At 36.0% G+C, this 22,026-nt stretch overlaps 2 protein-coding genes and 1 long non-coding RNA gene across 9 annotated transcripts; 2 read left to right on the top strand and 1 right to left on the bottom strand.

Annotated features, from left to right (window-relative positions):
- Positions 1-8,840: 8,840 nt before the first annotated feature.
- On the top strand, positions 8,841-14,440 carry LOC121984495 (membrane-anchored ubiquitin-fold protein 4-like). 3 transcript variants are annotated; one of them, XM_042537434.1, is made up of 7 exons: positions 8,841-9,055; positions 9,154-9,297; positions 10,526-10,696; positions 11,309-12,287; positions 13,098-13,296; positions 13,394-13,506; positions 13,868-14,440. In XM_042537434.1, the coding sequence occupies exons 2-4, from the start codon at positions 9,168-9,170 to the stop codon at positions 11,365-11,367; spliced, it is 360 nt and encodes a 119-aa protein (XP_042393368.1). In that variant the 5' UTR covers positions 8,841-9,055; positions 9,154-9,167; the 3' UTR covers positions 11,368-12,287; positions 13,098-13,296; positions 13,394-13,506; positions 13,868-14,440. The 3 variants fall into 3 exon arrangements, with proteins under 3 accessions (XP_042393368.1, XP_042393367.1, XP_042393366.1); XM_042537433.1 differs by lacking the exons at positions 8,841-9,055; positions 9,154-9,297; positions 10,526-10,696; positions 11,309-12,287 and having other exon boundaries at positions 13,154-13,296; positions 13,399-13,506; XM_042537432.1 differs by lacking the exons at positions 8,841-9,055; positions 9,154-9,297; positions 10,526-10,696; positions 11,309-12,287 and having other exon boundaries at positions 13,154-13,296.
- A 170-nt stretch (positions 14,441-14,610) lies between these two features.
- Positions 14,611-16,769, bottom strand: LOC121984494 (microtubule-associated protein RP/EB family member 1C-like). 2 transcript variants are annotated; one of them, XM_042537430.1, is made up of 4 exons: positions 16,374-16,769; positions 15,225-15,331; positions 15,111-15,169; positions 14,611-14,895 (listed from the first exon to the last, which is right to left on the bottom strand). In XM_042537430.1, the coding sequence occupies exons 1-4, from the start codon at positions 16,497-16,499 to the stop codon at positions 14,708-14,710; spliced, it is 480 nt and encodes a 159-aa protein (XP_042393364.1). In that variant the 5' UTR covers positions 16,500-16,769; the 3' UTR covers positions 14,611-14,707. The 2 variants fall into 2 exon arrangements, with proteins under 2 accessions (XP_042393364.1, XP_042393365.1); XM_042537431.1 differs by lacking the exon at positions 15,111-15,169 and having other exon boundaries at positions 16,374-16,761.
- Positions 16,770-18,056: 1,287 nt separating this feature from the next.
- LOC121984493 lies at positions 18,057-21,274 on the top strand. 4 transcript variants are annotated; one of them, XR_006112933.1, is made up of 6 exons: positions 18,057-18,166; positions 18,242-18,511; positions 18,603-18,691; positions 19,651-19,706; positions 19,787-19,872; positions 20,877-21,274. It is a non-coding gene; the product is annotated as an uncharacterized LOC121984493 (long non-coding RNA). The 4 variants fall into 4 exon arrangements; XR_006112934.1 differs by having other exon boundaries at positions 18,063-18,511; positions 20,877-21,085; positions 21,233-21,274; XR_006112935.1 differs by having other exon boundaries at positions 18,063-18,511; positions 18,603-19,557.
- The last annotated feature ends 752 nt before the right edge of the window (positions 21,275-22,026 follow it).

Genomic DNA, 22,026 nt, shown 5'->3' with positions numbered 1-22,026 from the left:
GGAACGAAATGTGATTTGTTTTATAATCCTAAAAATCAGAAGATCATTGTAAGCACCAATACTCGATTTTTAGAAGAAGATTATGTAATAAACCATAGGCCCATGAGTGAAATTGTTCTAGAAGAAATTAGAGAGGGCACGTCTATTTTAGTACCAACAGTACAAGATGAAATATCACAAGAAACTGCAACACATATCACAAATGATACACAACCACAGACAGTGTCTCATCATAGTGGGAGGGTTGTGAGGCAACTTGAAAGATTCATGTTTTTGGGAGAGTTTTCGGACTTGATCCCTGGTGAACATGAACATGATCCCCGGACATATGACGAAGCACTCCAAGATAAAGATGCAGTATCTTGGCAAAGAGCGATGAACTCTAAAATAGAATCTATGTACTCTAATAAGGTCTGGGAGCTAGTAGAACCATCAAATAGTGTAAAAGCTATTAGATGTAAGTGGATCTACAAAAGGAAAAGATGGATAGATGGGAAGGTAGAAACCTTCAAAGCAAGGCTTGTTGCAAAGGGGTATACTCAAAAAGAGGGAATCGATTATGAGAAAACCTTTTCACCAGTAGCTATGCTTAAGTCTATCCGGATACTCTTATCTATTGTTGCTCATATGGATTATGAGGTTTGATAAATGGATGTCAAGACAACTTTCCTTAACGGAAGTCTTGAAGAAAACATCCATATGAAGGAACCAGAGGGGTTCATTGAAAAAGGCAAAAAGCATCTAGTATGTAAGCTAAATCGGTCTATTTATGGACTGAAGCAAGCTTTAAGGTCTTGGAACATCCGGTTTAATGAAGTAATCCAGTCGTATGGATTTATTCAGTGTCCGGATGAGTATTGTGTATACAAAAAGTGTGATGGAAACGTGGTAGTATTTCTTGTACTATACGTAGATAACATTTTTGATAGTTGGAAACAATATCAAAGTGTTGTCAGAAGTAAGGATATGATTGTCCAAGCAATTCGATATAAAGGAATTGGGTGAATGCGCACATATTCTCGGGATCAAAGTAATAAGGGATCACAAGAAAAGAATGTTGTACTTATCCCGAGCTTCATATATCGATACAATTCTAACTCGTTTTAGCATGCAAGATTCCAAGAAAGGTTTTTTACCTTTTATACATGGAATAACTTTATCTAAAGAGATGTCTTCGAAGACATCGAAAGAGATAGAGGACATAAAGGCAGTTCCTTATGCTTCAACTGTAGGAAGCTTGTATGCTATGCACGAGACCGGATATCTGTTTTGTCGTGGGCATGGTTAGCAGATATCAAAGTAACCCTGGACAAGGACATTAGACTGCTGTAAAGCATATATTGAAGTACCTGAGAAGGACTAGAGATTATAAGCTGGTTTACCAAGCAAATGATTTTCTCGCTGTGGGTTACACAAATTCTGACTTCCAAACAGATAGGGGCAAATAGTAAGTCAACCTCGGGGTTTGTGTTTACTTTAGGAGGTAGAGCCATAACAATGAAGGAGTGTTAAGCAGAGATGCTTCTTCGGACTCCACCATAGAAGCTAAGTATGTGACAGCCTCTGAGACAGTCATAAAAGCTGTATGGCTCAGAAACTTCATGATGGACTTAGATGTGATTCTTGGTTTGCCCAAAATTATTACAGTGTATTATAATAATAAATGGTCCAGTAGAAAACTCGAAGGAACCACGAGCCCATAAAATAAGTAAACACATAGAGTGCAAGTACCACCCAATACGAGACATAGTATAACGAGGAGAAATTGTTGTCGCCTAGATTGCATTAGATGATAACCGGAAGATCCTTTCTCTAACGCCCTTAAGGCAAGAGCTTTTGATAGGCATGATGAAGGAATGAGAATCAGATGTATGACAGTATTTATGGCAGCATAGTCTTTTAGTATAAGTAGGAGATTGTCAGAGTGTATACTAAAAGTCTAGCTTTTGTATAAATATTTATTTTATAAATGAAGAATCACATTGGTCAAATGTCTATATTTATATGCTAAATGTAGTTGTTCAATTAATTTATATTGTAGATAACATGGTGTGTGGTGTCATACACAGAAGATCATGTTATCAATTCCTTATAAATTATAAACAGTAGCTCATGACAAGATGGAAAAGAACAAACCATTGGAATAGTCGTAGTGTAATTTAGTATTAGTTTATCTTAACTATAAAATTACACTAGTACACTCTGAGTGTAATGAGCAGGATCATTTAAGGTAAGTTCTTTTTTTACTGATTGAATAAAAGAACAAGACCTTTGTTATTGTGGAAGTATGTGCTCTTAATCCTGATATAATAACAAGCACATATATCTAGTATTTATTTCTTTGACTTATTAATGGGTGAGATTTAGTTCGATAAATCAAGAGGCCCGATAAGTTGAAAAATGATATTATTTATAGTGTGCGTTGTTGATTATAGAAAGAAACTGTGTCCTAGTAATCTAGGTTGATGATGTCCCCAAGAGGAGCTCATAAAGATTGTCATGTAAACCCTGCAAGTGGACTTAGTCTGACATGACAATAAGGTTGAGTGGTACTACTCTTGGAGATAGATATTAATTAAAGTGAGTTGTCAGTAACTCATTTAATTAGTGGACATTCGACATCTTAAACAGAGGGAGATTAACACACTCATGATAAGAAGGAGCCCAAAATGTAATTTGGATTGGTGCGGTAGTTCAATAATAATTCTTTAGTGTTATGAATTATTATTGATGAAATTAAGTTGGGTGTTCGGGGCGAACACGGGAAGCTTAATTTCATCGAGAGACCAAAATCAATTCCTTCTCTCGGTCCCTATCATAGCCTCTTATTTATAAAGTGTTATATCCACCTATACCCACCTTCCTACCCAACCTTAGGTGGCTAGCCAAGCAAGCTTGGAGTCCAAGCTTGGACCGGCCAAGCCAAAGGTTAAGCCAAGTAAAGGTGGTCGACCCAAGCTTGGTGTGGCCGGCCATATAAAAATAAAAGGGATTTTATTTAAAATCTTTTCTTATGTGGAAGCCATGGTTTTAAAAAAGAGTTAGAAATTTAAATCTTTCCTTTTATAGCTTTCTACAAAAGATTAAGTGAAAGGTTTGATATCTTTCCTTATTTGTAGTTAAAAGGAAGATTTTAATTTTTGATAAAACTTTCTTTTTTTGTAACCATCTTCATGATTTAAAAGAGTGTTTTAAAATTAAATCTTTCCTATTATAGTTTCTACAAAAGATTAAGAAAAAATTTGATATCTTTCCTTATTTGTAAATTGAGAAGAAGATTTTAATTTTAAAGAAAACTTTCCTTTTTGGAAATCATCCACATGTTTTAATAGAGAGATTTTAATTTATAAAATTTCCTTTTATAACCAACTATGAAGGGAAAAATCATTAGAGAACTTTTTATTTTAAAAATTTCCAAAAACAAATAAGGAAGTTTAATTTTGTGTTTAAAACTTGCCTTATTTGAAGCACCTGAGGTGGCCGACCATGTAAAGAGTTAAAAGGAATTTTTAATTAAATTTTCCTTATTAACCAATGGCAAGGAGAATACGGGAATTTTAATTATAATTAAATTTCCTTATATGCCAAGACCAAAGAATATAAAAGAGGGGATAGAGGTGCCTCACCTCACAACATATTTTCTATTATTACTCTCTCTTTTCTTCTTTGGTGTGGCCGACCCTATCATCTCTTTCTCTCTTCTTCTAGTGGTCGAACCTATCATCCTCTTGGAGCTTGTTTTGGTGGCCGGATTTGCTTGGTGAAGAAGGAGAGAAAGAAGACTTTATTTCCTACTTTTCCTTGGAGCTTGGTTGGTGGCCGAGACTTGCTATCTCTTGAAGAAGGTTGCTTGGCCGAAACTTGGAAGAAGGAAGAAGGAGGCTTGGTGGATTCTCATCTCGATAGATCGTTGCCTACACAATGTCCGAGATAAGAAGAGGAATACGGTAAAAGATCAAGAGGTTGTTGTTTACAAAGAAAGGTATAACTAGTAATTCTATTCCGCATCATATTAGTTTTCTTTGAATGGATTTTGAAATACCAAACACGAGAGGCATATAATTCTAGGTTTAAAATTTGTAATTCGAGTTTGTGTTTTTTTTGTTTTTTAAATTTGTGATTCGATTGTTCCTTTTGATTAAACCTAGGGTTATATAAGGAAATTAAATATTAAATTTCTTTAAAAGGCTTTGTGTAGGCGGTGGTGGATGATCTCATACCCAAGAAGGCCTAGTACCTCGCCATGCAGTCCTGGAAGTCAATTTTAAAAATTAATATTTAATTGAATTTGTAACATGGGTGGATTTAGATCAATAATGTTAAGCATCATTTGTGATCCAAGTTTAAACCCCTAAGAACATATAAGTTAAATTTGGAATCAATAATGTTAAGTTCCGTTTGCGATTCCTAATTTAATTTCTAAAGAACACAATAGGTTGTTAGTAAAGTGTTCAGGACTTGTATAAATTTTTGTACAGGGGAACCGACATGATATTCCGCATAGCAACCAATAGTTTTAATATCAGACCCACGTTGGGCCTGATATGGTATCATATCAGGCCCACGTTAGGCCTGATATTGTGCCATATCAGGCCCAATATGAAGCTGAATTTTTTGTCGAAGCGTGCTACAACCCCTAGAGAGTTGTACAATAGTAATGGATAGCACCGTTTGAGTCGTTGCAATATCGGAATCTAACCAGACTTGAAATGAGTCCAATCAGAGGTGTCTAGGTCCATCAGTAGATTTTGACCAAAACCCACTAATGACCCTATGATGTCAAACCTTAGTTATACATCCTGGATAAGAAGTTCTTGCTCCGTGCCATTTGGCACGGAACAATGCACCTATTTTTTTTCAATGAACGACAACCGGTGTCCAATTTTATTTTTAATCATCACAACAATCATTTTGTCTAAGTTTCAACTTATTTATAGTTTAAAATAGATTGACATGACTTTGAAATTATCAACCCCTACTTGTTGAATTGAAATGCAGAGATGGACTAAACCTATTTTTTCTGAGTATTCACAACTGCTAGCGCATTTTTATTTTACAAAATGGATATATGGTGTGAAGTATTAGTTTTGCCTTGCTGGAATGGTTTACACTTCTCATACAATAGATAACATTGTATTATAAAATATATACTACAATCAAAGATATAACAACAACATCACTTTGCACAACTATTTTTCTTACAATTCTATAGATGTACTGCATACAAAATATATGAATCAACTTCTCCAATTTAGAAGTAAGTCAAGACCCAGGGGCTGGCGGCGTTCTATAGGTCCTCCGATTATAGCCCAGTTGTTTGCACTGACTGTATTTGATTTTTACATTCCCGTTGTGTTTTGACTCGATCCGTGCCTTCTTTCGCCTATTCGGCTGCACAAGGCTACGGGGACATAGAACTATAATGTTGTTTACTCTCCTAGGCCAAAATTTCTTGCTTCGACAGGGGTAAATATGATCCATGTATGTCGCATTCCAATTCTTTGAATGAAAATAATGCTCATAATATGGGAGTGCATCCATGTTTCGATGAATGATGACGGCAATTGCATGTAAGCAAGGCAATCCTGAAATTTAAAACTCCTCGCAGTTACAATATTTTCTCTCCAAATCAATAATGAATGAAGCACCCCATGTCTCTACTTCCATTTCAGATTGAGAGTAGGGGTGGACTTTATATCCTCTGGCTTTCTCCCTCCTTGAATCCATTTCTTTGGTAGCATGAGATGTTAAAGCAACATATCATTTCAAGACTTCCTCCCTACGGTTATAGAACCATTGAGCTACCTTTCTTCTGGTATTATCAATTAACCTGTTTATGGGAAGTTCACGTGTCTCCTTGAACAAAGCATTTAAACTCTCTACACAATTGGTGGTTAGCATTGTACACCTTCTGTCTCTAAAGTGTGAATTAGCCCATCTTTTAGGATCAATGTTCTGAAGCCACTTATGAGTATCTGGATGTTTTTCAAGCATGGTTGATTGAAGCAGACGACTTTTACTTTATTTTTTCAAGTGTCAACTGGGTTATATCTCATATGTTTCACCATGGCATGTTTCACAAGTGTATTCTTGAACTCTTGTCGAGATGGAAAAATTTGTCCAACACAAAATTCATGCTCATCTATTGCCTCTTCAACTAGCCTTTGGAGCAATCGAGAATTTAGAATATATGGATCATCAGCTATTCGGAACTCCTCTAAGTCACTGTACTACTCTGGAGAAATTTCATATTGTTCAATCTGCATATCATCAGCTAAGAATTCTTGTGCATATGTATTACATTATAATTCCTCTTCAATTCGGGTATAATATCCTTCCTCCTCATTCCAAGTAGGCTCAAAGTAATAACCAAATGTTGTACAAGGATTCAAAACCTCATCTTCTTGAATACTTCTTCATTTAGATCAAATGTGAAATTACTGCTTGTATTTCGATTTGTGTTAGGCACACCACTATGCTCCGAAGACGATGGAATATTTCTTTTGGCTAATTCTCCTATATTACCTCCATGTCCAATGCTAGAATTTGTATCAAGCGTATTCCATATTTCAGAAAGAATTTTTTCAGTTATATGATCGTCCCTGATAAATAAATTACAAACTAATTTAGTAAATTTGCAACTACATAATCAAGTGTTGTTGTACATACAAATTTATCAAAGACCAAGTATATGATGTACCTATTAGATTTTCATAATTTATCAGTGGTTGTGACACAATCCGACTGATATGAGCCTAGGGTTTTTGTAATTTTGCATATTTCCAACTGTTAGGAAGGGTTTAGCGAGGAAAAGATCTATATGATGTAAAAGCAAAGTTTTAACAAAAGATCATGTTGGACCTGATATGATCACATATTAGGCCCAAGCTGGCCCTGATATGGGATCATATCAGGCCCAACGTGGGTCTGATATCATCCAATATCAGGTTCGTATTGAAGCAAAAAGTTCTTGTAAACTTGGACCACCACTGAGATAATGAGAGACCTAAATAAAAAATGGTTAGTACAATTTAACTCCTTACAACCACAGAAAATAACAATACGTTAAATGGGTGTAATCAAACAAGTTTAGGTCCATAAATGACTTTTGGTCAACACACATTGATGGAACAAGGGTAATTAGATTTATACAAACTCCCAATCACTATGAAGGGTTGATCGAGGAGAGAAGGTAGATATGGTATCAAACATAACTTTTGATCAAGGCAAAAAGTGGACCTGATATGATCGCATATCAGCCCCAACGTCCTGATAACACCATATTAACCTTTATATGCATGAGCAAGGTCTAGTTGAATTCTAGCATCATACTAGAGCACCTTGCAAATCGATTAAGTATTGGATTACATCATATTGCATATGTTGTTGAATATTTATTCCCCACACATCCAATGAAACCGTAAACACGATTTTTTTCATCATCCTTTATAACAAAACTGTAATTTTTTTTACATCACTACCCTATTTACAGTAATAAATCTATACATATATCGTTAAATCTTTAACTGTATTCTTCTACTAATTTCACTCTTGCTAGAAGTTTGTCCATGAACGCTGATATTATTAATTGTTGTTGTCCTTTGAACTCCTCTTGTAACTCTTACGCCAATCTCCCTAAACCCTAACTGATCTTTTGCAATCCCGCCAACCAGCATGAGAAGGAATGACAAGTGAAGGAAGTTAATATTTCTTTCATGTTTATAAGACTAGACTAGAAGGATGGAGGGAGAGAGACGGTGAGAGGACGTACATCCGAATCATAAAATAATTTTCAATTCAATTTGTGGATTGGATGTTTGGAAAATGATGATTAAAAAGAGGAAATTGACAGATTACTAGAGGGATAATATGAAAAGTGAATTTTTTTATCTGCGCCATTTGTTATAAATAAAAGTATCCTATGTCTTTTTTTTTATAACTATAATATACAGCGTACGTTTGTTTTTTTTTTTTTTTGTTTTTTGTTTTGGTAAATTACAGTAATATCATTTATCAACTACTATGAGTTATTCACCATCCGTACCGTTGTTGTAATATTTGTTAGTTATAATCATAAATAGTAGTTCACTATCCGTACAGTTGTAGTAGTATTTGTAGTTGTTATAATCATTAATAAAATTTAAATCAGATAACATTAAATCAGGATGCTTGATCTATACTATAGAAATAAAAATTTTCCATGACTTAATTATAGGATAAATTGTGAAACATTTATAATAAATGGCCCAGAAGTATAATATTTCATAGTTAAAAGTTTTATAATTATATTTTAATTGGGGATCACAATGTACCTGGATGATAATTTAATATTTCGTTACTGTACCGTAGCTGACGTAATAGTCCAATAATCTTATTTGTGCATATATTATGGCCGTCATAATTAATTTAATTATTATTATAATATATTATTGAAAGGTATTGACATCGTTGAATCACTTACCGGGAATAATATATAAATATATGCAAAAAGAACCTATTTGAGATATTTTTTTTTTGAAAAAAATGGTAATCAGCCCTCATATTTTTGGTATATTAAAGAAGAAGGTTTGGCGCAAAAAAAAAATAATTACAAACTTATTAATATGATAAGAATAGTTATAATATACAATTTTAGAATTATACAATAAATCTTTATCCATCGAAATCAATTATAAATTTTATTCTAACTTCAACGTTAAAGTTTCCAAAAAAAATTGTTATTAACTGATTCTCGGTCCACTTGTTTTTGAATAAATGACAAAATATCTATTAAAAAAATATTATAACCAACAATTATCGGATATCATCATCATGGTTGGAACAATAAATATTCGAATTTATTATTTTGGAAAGTTGAAATGATTCCATCGTCTTCTCCTGTTGTATCTTTTCCTTTGCCTAATCTTCGGATCGAATGCTTCAGCTGGAACCCTAACCCTAGCGATCGAGCTCCTTGCCTCCTTGCGAGATCTCTCTTACAAAGTCGGATTTGTCCCCGTCCATTTGCTTTGGCTTAACGGTCTCTCACTGTCCTTGCTCGATTCCGCCGCGAAAGGTTTGTTTTCTCCTCGTCGCTTGATTTTGTGGAGTTCGTCTTTGGTCGATGGGTTTTTATAGTCGATGTCTTGGACGGTTTTTTCTTGTGGGTGTTAGATCGGAGAGAGTAAATGCCGGAAGAAGATCTGGTCGAGCTCAAGTTCCGGCTATATGATGGGTCAGACATCGGCCCTGTTCGCTACTCTTCTTCTTCGACTGTCGCCATGCTCAAAGAAAGGATAATCTCTGAGTGGCCGCGAGGTACGAGTCTCGCTTTCCTTGTCTTCCATTCTTATCAAATTAATATGTGCGTTTTCTTCTTCTTTCTTTATAATTTAAGATGAGAGGAAGCCTTTTGTTTCCATTTTCGTTCTTAGTTCTTAAATCTTTGGATGTCAAAATCCTTATTTTGGTAGATTCGGTGCTCACTCTCTCTACAAAATTTCAGCTTTGACAACTTTTTTTTATTTTTTATTTTTTGATTCATAGTGCTCCATATAACGTTGTGGATCAAAGTGGACTATAACTTTGTTTAACATTGTTACTTGTCTACCATGCAACTAGTTGTAAGCCATAAGAATGACCTTTCTTATTAGTAAAATTTCAATTGGTTTCTCAAATTTGTATGAGCGATCAACCCTGAACCCTGCCGCAGAACTCATATGATCTTGGAATTCAGGCATTAGAACGTTGTTTCAAACACCATGAAGTTGTGAAATCTCAACACAAATGACTAAGATTGCATCTTATTCCCTTGTTAGTTTTTTGCACGGCTCTGTATCACCTAGTTTGAAGCTTTTTAAGCAGTATACCTTGAAGCTTGCCCCTTCAAATGGCAGCAAATGGTGTTGAATCTAGGACTGTAATGGATATTCTTGATAATGACTTTTCTCTTCTAGATATTAGTTAGTGTCGATTGTGGGTAAGGAATATAGTGGGATGTCATTCCAGATGTCTCATGATAGAACCTTGCTGCAGATTATCGTCGTACAGTTTGTTGGATGCCCATTTGTTCTTTTGACATTGTAGTCATTGGTGTTGATCTTTCCTTGCTAGGCAGAAGAAATCTCCTGCTACTACTGGTTGTTTTACTTTGTTATTAAGTCATTTACTAAGAAAGATTTTCTCCTTAACGGAAATGACTGTATCTTATAAAGTGAGCTTTTTTGGTGTTACCAAAGAAGCAAACACATCATATAAGATGCTTTAACCTAAATATAATCAAAATAAAAGTGGCACTGTATGACTTACATGCAAGTATTTGAAAATTTTGTAGTGGTTTATTTCAGATGATCACTGGAGTGTATTTCTTTCTTTCTTTCTTTCTTTCTTTATTTTTAAACCACGTGTCCATTTTTGTTCCTTATACATGCTCACCAAATTATGTTTCTTCATCTACATGTTGTTTTCCTTCTTTTGATGGTTTTACATGTTAGCCTCTTATTGCATAGCACGATCGTATAAGTTAGCCTTGCGTTGTTTTTTGTAGACAAGAAAATGGTACCAAAAGTTGCAAACGATGTCAAACTGATAAATGCTGGCAAAGTATTAGAGAATGGAACAACGATTGGCCAGTGTCGATCACCTTTTGGTGAGTTCTCAGAAGGAGTTATTACGATGCATGTCATTGTGCAACCTACATTGACTAAAACAAAAACAGGTAATCTGGAAATGTTAATGTGGGCCTTATATTTGTTGCACACTATGGGCAGTCTTTATTTTTTAAAAGCATATCTCCACGTTTGAATAGATTTATCATTCCTAAAATTCCAATTCTTTTGATGCATTTAGTATCTTTAAACTGAGAAAAAGTGGGCTGAATCTAGTCTACTGTGATCTGAAAATCTTACTACTGCGTCTTATCTCGATTTGTCATTGTTAGTCGGTTGGTTACCTAAATTCTAATGCATGTGCTCTTGTTTACATTCTGATCTCAATTGATAGTGAGCATGCGACACTACTTTGGTTAAGTTGCAATAATATAGGACCATCTACTTGCAGAACAAAATTGTATTATATTAACAGAAAAGAATTGGTAGGCTTACTTCTATTAACCTTAGCCAACAATATGTTGATAGATACCATCACGAAAAATCACTGGTAAACATTAAGGAAAAATGAATGCCCGCGAGCTAGTAGTATGATGTTTACTTACAGCGTGTATTGGTAGAGTAATGATATATTTCCTCCTAATTACTTGCTAGCAATCTTTAAATATAACTAACTTTCTCACTATTTTTCTTCTTATTTTCAAAAATGTTAACACCCCCAGAAAAGAAGGTCGAAGAGTTGCCAAAGATGACTTGCTCTTGCTCTTGCTCTATATTGTAGAGTGATTGACTAGGCGATTGTTCTCTCCGTCAGCGAGTGGGATCTGCCATGTTGTTTGATGGCAGTAAGTGAAAATCGGCTGACATATCGAGTTGTTTCATTACCAGAGATGTCTTCCTGTTTGTGGTTTTACCGAAATGCGTGTACTGAGTTGGTGATATCCTTTGTTGATAGTATTGAATCTGGTTCCTGGCATGGGAAGAGAATGCCTAGTAGCAGAGAATGCCTTCACTTATGCACTGCAATTTTTTTAAACGTCTTGTATAATTAACAGTAAAGTTATTGTCTTATAATTTAGAGGTCAGTTTGAGTCAGAAATAGTCTCTTACCAAGCATACTCTTTTAGTCTGCATAATTTGTTTATGCTAATTGTAAATTAATATGATAATATTGATGCTGTCTCAGTTGTACTGTCTATCTATCTTATATATCTAAAAGAGGGGGGCGGATCTCCTGGACCAGGAATTCCTGGTCCCTCCCTGGACCACACAGGTAGTATAAAATTCACCCTCATGTGCCACGCACGTGCACGCGCCAACGCCAAAAACAAGCCCTAGCTTTCTTCCAACTCCAGCGTCGCCTCGCCTCCCTCCTCCCTCCAGCGCCGCTCCCCCTCCCTCCCTCCACCCTCTGATGTTGCCGACCTCCAGCAGCCCCCTCCCCCCTCCCTCCGACGTTGCCAACCTCCAGCGCCCACGGCGACCGGTTTCACGAAGATTCCGCCTGAATCGTGATCTGCGATTTTTTTTCTTCTTCTTCTTCAGGTGGCGTCGGGGGCGGTGCAGTGCCAGCTGATGGATGCTGTGCACCCGGGGATGGTGCCGATGTACAAGGTGAACTTTGATGCCAAGAACGAGTACGAGATGATCCAGAACTGCAAGGTCCTTCAGGATGTCTTTAATAAGCTCAATATCACCAAGGTTTTTCCTTCTCTGTCTTTGCGCGTTTCTTTGTTTTCTTTACCTATGCTTTCTTTCGATAGATCAATGCTCTTGTTGAATAAATTTCGTAGTTTTAAGGTTTGGTGTTCTTGTTTTTCTTACTTCATTGATTACTTTCAAGGATTTTTATGTGTCAAGCCAAGGCGAACAGATAGTCATGATATATCCGTAAAGCTAAATGCAAGAGATCAAAACCTCGCTAGCTATTTCCATGTATAAGTGTGTGCAGTCTGCTATTTTTCATCGATAAAAGAAAAATATTTCCATGTATAAAGTATAACTTTGTAGGCACATTTCACATATTTAGGGCTTCACTGTAGTTTCGATCTAATAGAAATTGATTCTTTCATGGTGATCATCCAATTCATACCAAGTCAGAAGTATCATTTCATACCCTATTATCTGTCACAAGGATATCTGCAAGCCTTGAGAGTGCATCTTATCGAATGATCTTACCACATCTTAAGGGTTCTAATTTTTCACAGAGGTATCCAGTAGAAATAATACTACTTAGAAACATGTCTTGCTCAGAAGTTTCGACTTGGACAGAACTCCCTGAAGTTTCCGCCTTGTATACATTTTTAGAAGCAAACAAAGCTTGAACATCCTATAGCTTGGTTTGACTTGGCTTGTTTATAGTCCTATTAATATTTTGTACGAAGGAATTCTCAATTTTTGGATGTTGTTGGAGGAATCCAAATCCCCTTTGTATCTTTTGAGATCTATGTTTGATTATCTGCAACTGAGAGACATTGAAATCCTGTGAATTTGACCATTCTTTTTTTACAGCTACAACGCTGTGGAGAGAAGGGAAGCGTGCAAAGGAGGCAAAGAAACCGCTCAACCATCGTCCAAATCTCCCTCTTCTACCCCAAAAGCTCAACCTCCATCCCGTTCCACAAAGAGAAGCGACCGCCATGCAGGAAATAGGCCACGGAGAGCCCCAAGACTTGTCAGCGCTGATGTTTGTGATGCCTTATATGATCTAGTGAGTAAAGAAGCACAATTTTGTTTTTGTTTATTTATCTCCTAGATTACTCTAAAACTCCAATGTGTTATTAAATGGACGTTGCAAAATGATGTAGCTCAGGAGGCTGAAGCTCTTGGTGTATAGGCTTCAGAAAGAGAGAGCCTTCTACTCTGGGAAGCTGAGAGACATTGACATCCTGTGCCAGAACCCGAGATGGTGCATCTACCAGTAGGTCCAACTCTCCCTCTGATAATTGAACTTATTGATTGATACTTATTTGTGGAAATTTTACTCTTTTTTTAGTCTTATTTTCAGAAAATAAAATTTGAAAATAATTGTAATTATAAAAAAAAAATTCAAGAAATTTGTCTATTCATCGTTCATCTAACGGAATAATCGCTTTGATGAATATCTCATACATGTATCGCGGTTGCCTTTTCGTTGTTGATACTTTTGCAATTGAAAAGGAAGTTTTAGGCATCTTGACAAAAACGTATATGGGTATCTATATCTTGTAATAGGAATAATTCGTCCTGAAAATGTGAGATTTAACACAATGAATAATCAATCCATGGTTGTGCTGCTGCAGATTGTAGGTGCCATCCAGAAGATACTGACCGCTGCAGATGAGAGTTCGTCATCGCCAGTCGTAGCGGAAGCAGAGGCCATGACAGCAGCGCAACGGCAGCTACAAACTACTGAAGCAGCGCCGTGCACTCTCAGTCCAATCCCTGAGGAGACATCTGAAGAGGAGAAGCCGGAGGCGAAGCAGGAGATGCTGAGGAAGAGGAAGAATGTTTGCACGCTGGATGTTAAAACGGCGGCCAGCTCCACGCTGTCCCGAGGGAAGATTCTCCGGCAGTTCCGACGTCCACAGCTAGCTGTTAATTGCTCCTTTAACAATCCGTTCAACAATTTGTCTGGTAAGCGTAAGCTTTTTGAATAGAGACGGGAGAGAGCACTCCTGATGTCCAGCAGCTGGTCGCCGATGTATAAGTATGAAGACATTAGCCTTACCGTTACTTGATAACTTTTTGATCAATTTCATTTTAGCCCTGGAAGTTTACCTTCATTTTAAATTGACACAGGATTTTGAAATAGTCAAAATGCCTAATGAACATTTTAGTTATTCTTTAATAATTTTTAAATTGTCAAATTCAAATGATCATTGTATTATTTTATCCCGACTCGCTTAATACCCTACCTAATTCACTGAACCTAATTCATTAGGCATTGTGCACGATTTCACTGTTCTAACATTTAACAGTGTTAACATTAAGAACAATGCAAATTTAACAAGGAAATTTAACTTATTTGGAGCACAGGTAACGATAGATTGAAAAGTAAATACTATAATCAAGCTTTAAATTACATTTTCACGTGAAGCGAATATTCAGACAATACTTTTTTTAACTTCTGTTGCAAAAATTTATCCTTCGTGCAACAAAGATAAGCGACCGCCATGCAGTAAATAGGCCACGGAAATAAGCTCAACGGGACGGAGGTTGAGCTTTTGGGGCAGAAGAGGGAGATTTGGACGATGGTTGAGCGGTTGCTGCTTTCTTGCTTGTTTCTTTGCCTCCTTTGCACGCTTCCCTTCTCTCCTCAGCGTTGAGGCTGTAAAAAAAGAATGGTCAGATTCACAAGAGAGGTTTTAGTTATGAATGTCCACGGCAAAACACACACAAAGCTTAGGAAACTCAGGCCACAATTTTCAGAACAATGACGTAAAACAAGAACAATGATCACTAATTTTTCCACAAAATGACACTTTTCTTATTTTCAGAAGTGAACACGAAAGGAACATGTCAATCAGAGAAGGATAACTGAACTTCCAAAATGATGTCTATTAACCAAACAATTTTGACATATTATCCATAAGGCCTTCTTCCTGCAAATCAATAAAATTAGTTTGGTATCAGCAAAACAAGATGTCCAGAAATTACTTGTTCATGTTGCCACCATTGACAGATCTACAGTAGCTCTTCATCCACTGCATGAACTCCAAATTATACAAGGGCCTTCCTTTAATGAGCTTGTTTACTTCAATTTGCTAATGAGACGGAAAAATGAATTTAGTTTGACCTCGCCAATCTCTTAAAAGGACAGGACAAGAATCGTTTTGTAGTTCATTTCATTAATAGAAAAAAGGTACAAGGAGTTAGATAACAAATCATGTTGTCCAATAACATAAATTTACTGAATTCAGTATGTGAAGTGCAACATTTTCTTAAAAGAAAAAAAATACTGTTAAAACTGAACACGCTACATTACTTCACCATTTCTGACTATTTTTATGAAGAACTAAATAGAAATTATAGATTAATTTCAGTTGCAGATAATCAAACATAGATCTCAAAAGATACAAAGGGGATTTGGATTCCTCCAACAGCATCCAAATATTGAGAATTCCTTCGTACAAAATATTAATAGGACTATAAACAAGCCAAGTCAAACCAAGCTATAGGATGTTCAAGCTTTGTTTGCTTCTAAAAATGTATACAAGGCGGAAACTTCAGGGAGTTCTGTCCAAGTCGAAACTTCTGAGCAAGACATGTTTCTAAGTAGTATTATTTCTACTGGATACCTCTGTGAAAAATTAGAACCCTTAAGATGTGGTAAGATCATTCGATAAGATGCACTCTCAAGGCTTGCAGATATCCTTGTGACAGATAATAGGGTATGAAATGATACTTCTGACTTGGTATGAATTGGATGATCACCATGAAAGAATCAATTTCTCTTAGATCGAAACTACAGTGAAGCCCTAAATATGTGAAATGTGCCTACAAAGTTATACTTTATACATGGAAATATTTTTCTTTTATCGATGAAAAATAGCAGACTGCACACACTTATACATGGAAATAGCTAGCGAGGTTTTGATCTCTTGCATTTAGCTTTACGGATATATCATGACTATCTGTTCGCCTTGGCTTGACACATAAAAATCCTTGAAAGTAATCAATGAAGTAAGAAAAACAAGAACACCAAACCTTAAAACTACGAAATTTATTCAACAAGAGCATTGATCTATCGAAAGAAAGCATAGGTAAAGAAAACAAAGAAACGCGCAAAGACAGAGAAGGAAAAACCTTGGTGATATTGAGCTTATTAAAGACATCCTGAAGGACCTTGCAGTTCTGGATCATCTCGTACTCGTTCTTGGCATCAAAGTTCACCTTGTACATCGGCACCATCCCCGGGTGCACAGCATCCATCAGCTGGCACTGCACCGCCCCCGACGCCACCTGAAGAAGAAGAAGAAAAAAAATCGCAGATCACGATTCAGGCGGAATCTTCGTGAAACCGGTCGCCGTGGGCGCTTGAGGTCGGCAACGTCGGAGGGAGGGGGGAGGGGGCTGCTGGAGGTCGGCAACGTCGGAGGGAGGAGGGAGGGAGGGGAGCGGCGCTGGAGGGAGGAGGGAAGCGAGGCGACGCTGGAGTTGGAAGAAGGCTAGGGCTTTTTTTGGCGTTGGCGCGTGCACGTGCGTGGCACATGAGGAAGAATTTTATACTACCTGTGTGGTCCAGGGAGGGACCAGGAATTCCTGGTCCAGGAGATCCGCCCCCCTAAAAGAGAACCAAATAGCCCCCTGCAGGTTAGTACCCTTCTTGATTTAATCAATGCTAAGAAAATTCTAAAATTAAAATAAAAAAATGTCAAGAGAGTAATAATCAATGTTTTGATAATTTTCATGCCATAAACATTAGTTAAATAATCAACCTAAATGCAAATAAAATAATTATATTTTACTTTTTTTCATTAATTATTTTTTTCATGCAATAGACCCTTCATTATTTTTCCTAGTTTTTAGGTTTAAAAAAAAAAACAATCTCCATGCATTGTATTCTTGTATTCCTACTAGTAGGAGTGTAATTCAATTAAGTCGAATAATATAAAAATATTTGATATTTGAGTTCGTGTTTGAAAATTATTAAGTCGAATAATATAAAAATATTGATATATAAAAATATTAATATTTGAGTTTGAGTTTGAAAATTATTAAGTCGAATAATATAAAAATATTGATATATAAAAATATTAATATTTGAGTTTGAGTCTGAAAAATATATATGATATATGATATTCAAAGTTTGAAGATATAAATAATATATATGATATATGATATTCAAAGTTGGAAGATATAATTAATTTTGACTCGTGCTTAATTCAAAATAAAATTCGTTCGATTTGAATGGTTCGAACTTGATTTGAGTATATTTAAATTATAATTTGAAATGACTTAAATTCGAATTCAACTTGATTTGAGTATATTTGAATTATAATTTAAAATGACTTAAATTTGAATTTAGTTTGAATTATTTGAATTTTAATTTAAATATATTTAAATTAAAATTATATAAAAATAATTAGAATTTGATTCATAAATAATCAAATAAAATATTATGGGTTTGAATTTAACTTGAAAAAATTATTAAATATGTTTGAGTTCGGCTTGTATTTGATAATTTAAAATACAAATTAAATATTTTTTGTTTGATTCATTTGCCCAATATTGTTCCCAAATAATAAGATTAAATCTCCTCTCCTAATAGTATTGATATAAAATTTTAAATTTTTATATACAAAAAGAATATTGCTCCTTCCTTTTTCTTAATTTGCAAATTAATCCAATCCATATTCTAATAAACTTAGTAATTGGAGGCCCAACTTCGTCATCTCCGAGTATTCTTTTTTGTGAGCCCATTATGGGCCCATTATTGGCGCCTATATATAAATCTTCGGGAAAGCCCAATCTTTTAGCCGCTCTTCTGCCGCCTTCCTTGTCATCTCTTCAGGCGCTGCTTCGAGCTGCTTGAACCCCACGGCACCTTCGCCATCTTCCCTAGTTCCTCGCCGATGGCGGATTCGTTGACCTACATCGTAATCGAATCCATCCCTTTCCCTCTGCTTCTTCCTTAACCTCCGCTCGTTACAATCTCTCTCTCTCTGTGCCAGGCGGGCGTACGCCCAAAAGTTGCTGGTGTTCAATGCATCTCTTCCCGGCATCCACTTCTGAGTCCTTCCAACGTCTTTGTGGGCCTGAAATCCTGTCCGAGACCGGAATTTTCGTCTTCCTTCGGTCTCCGATCAGCGCCCGGTTCCCCATGAAAAGCCCGCTGCACGATTTCGCCTCGCGCGGAGCTGAGGGTTTGACGATTTCGATGGATAACTCTGGTTCTTAAAATTTTGAATTTTTGAAGCCAAACTTTCGTGCTCTTTGCACAGGTTGCCTTCATCCTCTGAAATATCTTTTCTTTTTTCCTTTTTATTTGCTTCGCTTGACAGTGAATGCATTTTGCTGTTGCGCATTGATCAGGTGAGAAGGGCTTCGGGTACAAGGGATCTTCGTTTCATCACGTGATCAAGGGTTTCATGATTCAAGGAGGAGACTTCGACGAAGGAAATGTAGGTGCTGCTGCTGCTGATTTGAGAGTGGATGTGTAAATAGTAAAAGTAGTCTCATGAGTTTAATACTTTATGGTCGGTTATAAGAAAGAATATATCACACAAACGGATTGAAAATTTGAAATGGAAAACTTTCTTGACCAAAAAACGGTGCAGCACTATTAAATAATATTTGTTCATATCATATTATTCAAAGAACTTCAACAAGTCATACCGAGCATACAAAGCTTATGTGAAGATATATAATAAATATCCAGGAACTTGTAAGAACAATCTCAAGGATAAATAATAATATGAACTTTTGACATATTTGTCAGTCTTGTACAAGTTACATGATCCGACATGTTTACATAAGTGAACTTAGATTAAGTCATTGATAGTAGATGGTATAACTACAGTAATATATGATGTCTTTTTTATAACGTCTCTCTTGAGAAACTCATAGGGATGTTAAATACTATATTAACTGAAGTTACTGAATAAATTGGTTCAATGAATTTATACAGCAGAAAAGTCATCATGTATACCTCCTGGCTCATGTATCATCCTGTTCAACTGTGGTGTTAATGCTCAGTAGCACATAATCTTGGAGTCTTCTTATATACTTAAATGATAGCACTTTGGTATATGATTTACTTAGGAAGTACCTAGCAAGTTCCTCAATAAGGAAGCTAGTATTTTCTATTTAGTTGGTTATCGATGTCTTTATTGTTAAATACTGTGTGGGCACTTTTAAGTTTGCAGCGCAATATCAATTCCGATGAAAGAAAGATCAATTTTACATGGAAATCATTTAGCAGACTGAACCATTTCTTTATCACAACTTTCTGATAGAGATCTATTACAAGTCTTCTTGAAAAAAATGGGTTAGCCGTAAAGAGTCACTTTTGCATGTTAATTTTTATGTCTATGTACACGAGGTAAAATGTTTATTAGAAAATTTTATTGTTGAATTTTAGGGGACTGGTGGTAAAAGTATTTATGGCCGCACATTTAAAGATGAAAACTTCAAAGTGTAAGCTGAACATTATGAGGCATTTATTATAACTGTATTATATGGATAAAAAGATGCTTATATTTACTCTGAGTTGCCAGTGGTTCATGTGGGACCAGGAGTGGTTAGTATGGCAAATGCGGAACCTAACACTAACGGAAGTCAGTTCTTCATTTGCACTGTGAAGGTAAAGTTATGCTTGTATTGATTTCTGAAATTTGCGTCTAGTATTTTGCAAATTTTCCATGCAATAAACTATTTCAGTTAGAATGGTGTTTTTTTCCCCCTTCTGGACACTTTGAAAGGTATCTGGCAATATCATACTGATTTATTTATGTGATGATATCTCATTAACTGAAAAAAATATTAATAATTCCACTGAGATGTTTGTTAAGTTATACTGTGTTTTATCTTATTCTGAATTGAATTTAATATGGATTTTATAACTTACCTATTGTCCTAGGAAAATATCGTTACTTGTCTGCTGGATGTTGGAGCATTAGCTTGGGATAAAGTTATTGAGAGGGGAGCCAATAGATTGCGGACAAAATGTTGTTTTCCCCTCTTTTAAGTTTTTTCTGCCTTTAATATCATTACAATACATTAGGGGGTTGGTTCTTTGGATGAGTGAGGCTTCTTGAAATAGAGGTAAGGTAGTTTAATTTTCCTTAGCTCTTATACATCAATCTGTCTAGAGGAGAATCCTCACCGGCCTGTGTTTTCTTTATCCTGTTAGCGTGGTAATAGTGTAATTATCAAGGTTAACCTTCAGCAACTCACAAGAAACAATGCCTCTTAGTATATGATGCAATAGATTGCTGTACCATTTGTCAGACATTGTCATTGTTCTCCTGAATATAGTCACTCTACATTTGTTTACTGATTGCCCCAAAATTATAACATGACTGTCTTACTGTAAGAACCCACTGCGACATCTTATACGCAAGAGCATTCAATGCAGCCTACTCCTTGCTGATTAAAGCCAATAAATTTTAACCTTCGTGTTAGTAGTCTTTCTTGTTCTGGTGCATTGTTTTTTGACCTTCTGCTTATCTTGGAATTAGCCCCTTTAACATATATAATATCAATGGATTCTTTAAAACATTTTTTCCTTGATGTATTACAGTTTCATAAAACTATTTCCCTGAACTAGATTTCTGACTGTTATTTTTGTCCGCCCTGAAAATTCAGTTTTTAAATGTGATTACTCTAGAAGACTTAATGCACCACTGAGCTAAGTATTTGAACGTTCGACATCATTGCTATTCTGGGGAAAAGAAAACAAACTTCGACAGACCGTGGTGAAGTTCTTGATGGTATGGACATGGTGAAGTTGATTGAGCCTCAAGAGACGGACCGTGGAGATCGGCCAAAGAAGAGGGTTGCCATCAGTGACAGTGGTGAGCTTCCAGTGGTCTAAACAAGATTTTTTTTTTTTTGTCTGACTAGAAGGATCATCTGCCATTAGTCTCTCCAATTTTCTAGTTTTCATTCTGTCCCGATGAACATCTGAATACTGAATCGATTGCCTGCTGCCTCGATTCCAGGTTTTAGTTTACAGAAATAAGAAGAGAAACATTTCCATTAAACTGGCATTCGGGGCCAAATAGGCAATCTAAGATTTTATTGGCACATCTGCCCAACGAGTTGAGAGGGCGAAGACACCAAATCTTTCACCACTACATGTCTTTTTCGCTTCTATAGATATTATTGCTAAGGTGAAGCCTAGCTTTCGCGGGACCAAGCGAGGGGCTTCTCCATGTGTTCCACTAAGAGAGTGAAAGGAAGCTTCATGTAAGGAGACAACTCATCATGGGGGATGTAATTTTAAATCAAAGCTAATGATCCTGCTAAGTTTAGTGATTTTCCGGGCACTTGCCAAGTTCAAAGATTTCTTATTCAATCTTTAATTTGATTTGTTCTCGAGTGGGTGCTCCACATTACATTCAATTATAAGAAACGCTATGCAGGTACCCAATTGGATTTGAGCTTTAAGAATGCGTGTCCTCACTTTTCTAAGGATGATAATGGTACGTTGAGCACTGTCTCAATAAAGCTCATTCATCCTTCCAGTGATAATTAGTGAACAATTCTTTATTGATTCTTGACTGCTAGATTTGATTGTTGTTGGAGCATTTCACCTTTGTTTAACTGGTTGCAACCTTTAAGGGGTGTGGATGATTGGGTAGAAAGCAGATAGATTATATAAATGGTGAATTTAAAAGCACCAATTCTCATCTAAAGTTTGCGTCTAAGAATTTGTGTAACTTGGACTATAAGTGGGTATTGAGTCAGCTAAATCGAGGAGGCAAATTGATTGAATTATAGCTTCTGAGCCAAC

Source organism: Zingiber officinale, chromosome 5B (assembly GCF_018446385.1).
Source record: "Zingiber officinale cultivar Zhangliang chromosome 5B, Zo_v1.1, whole genome shotgun sequence".
Taxonomy (NCBI): domain Eukaryota; kingdom Viridiplantae; phylum Streptophyta; class Magnoliopsida; order Zingiberales; family Zingiberaceae; genus Zingiber; species Zingiber officinale.
Note: the sequence above shows the minus strand (reverse complement) of the source record. Positions and strands in the feature narration are given on the sequence as shown.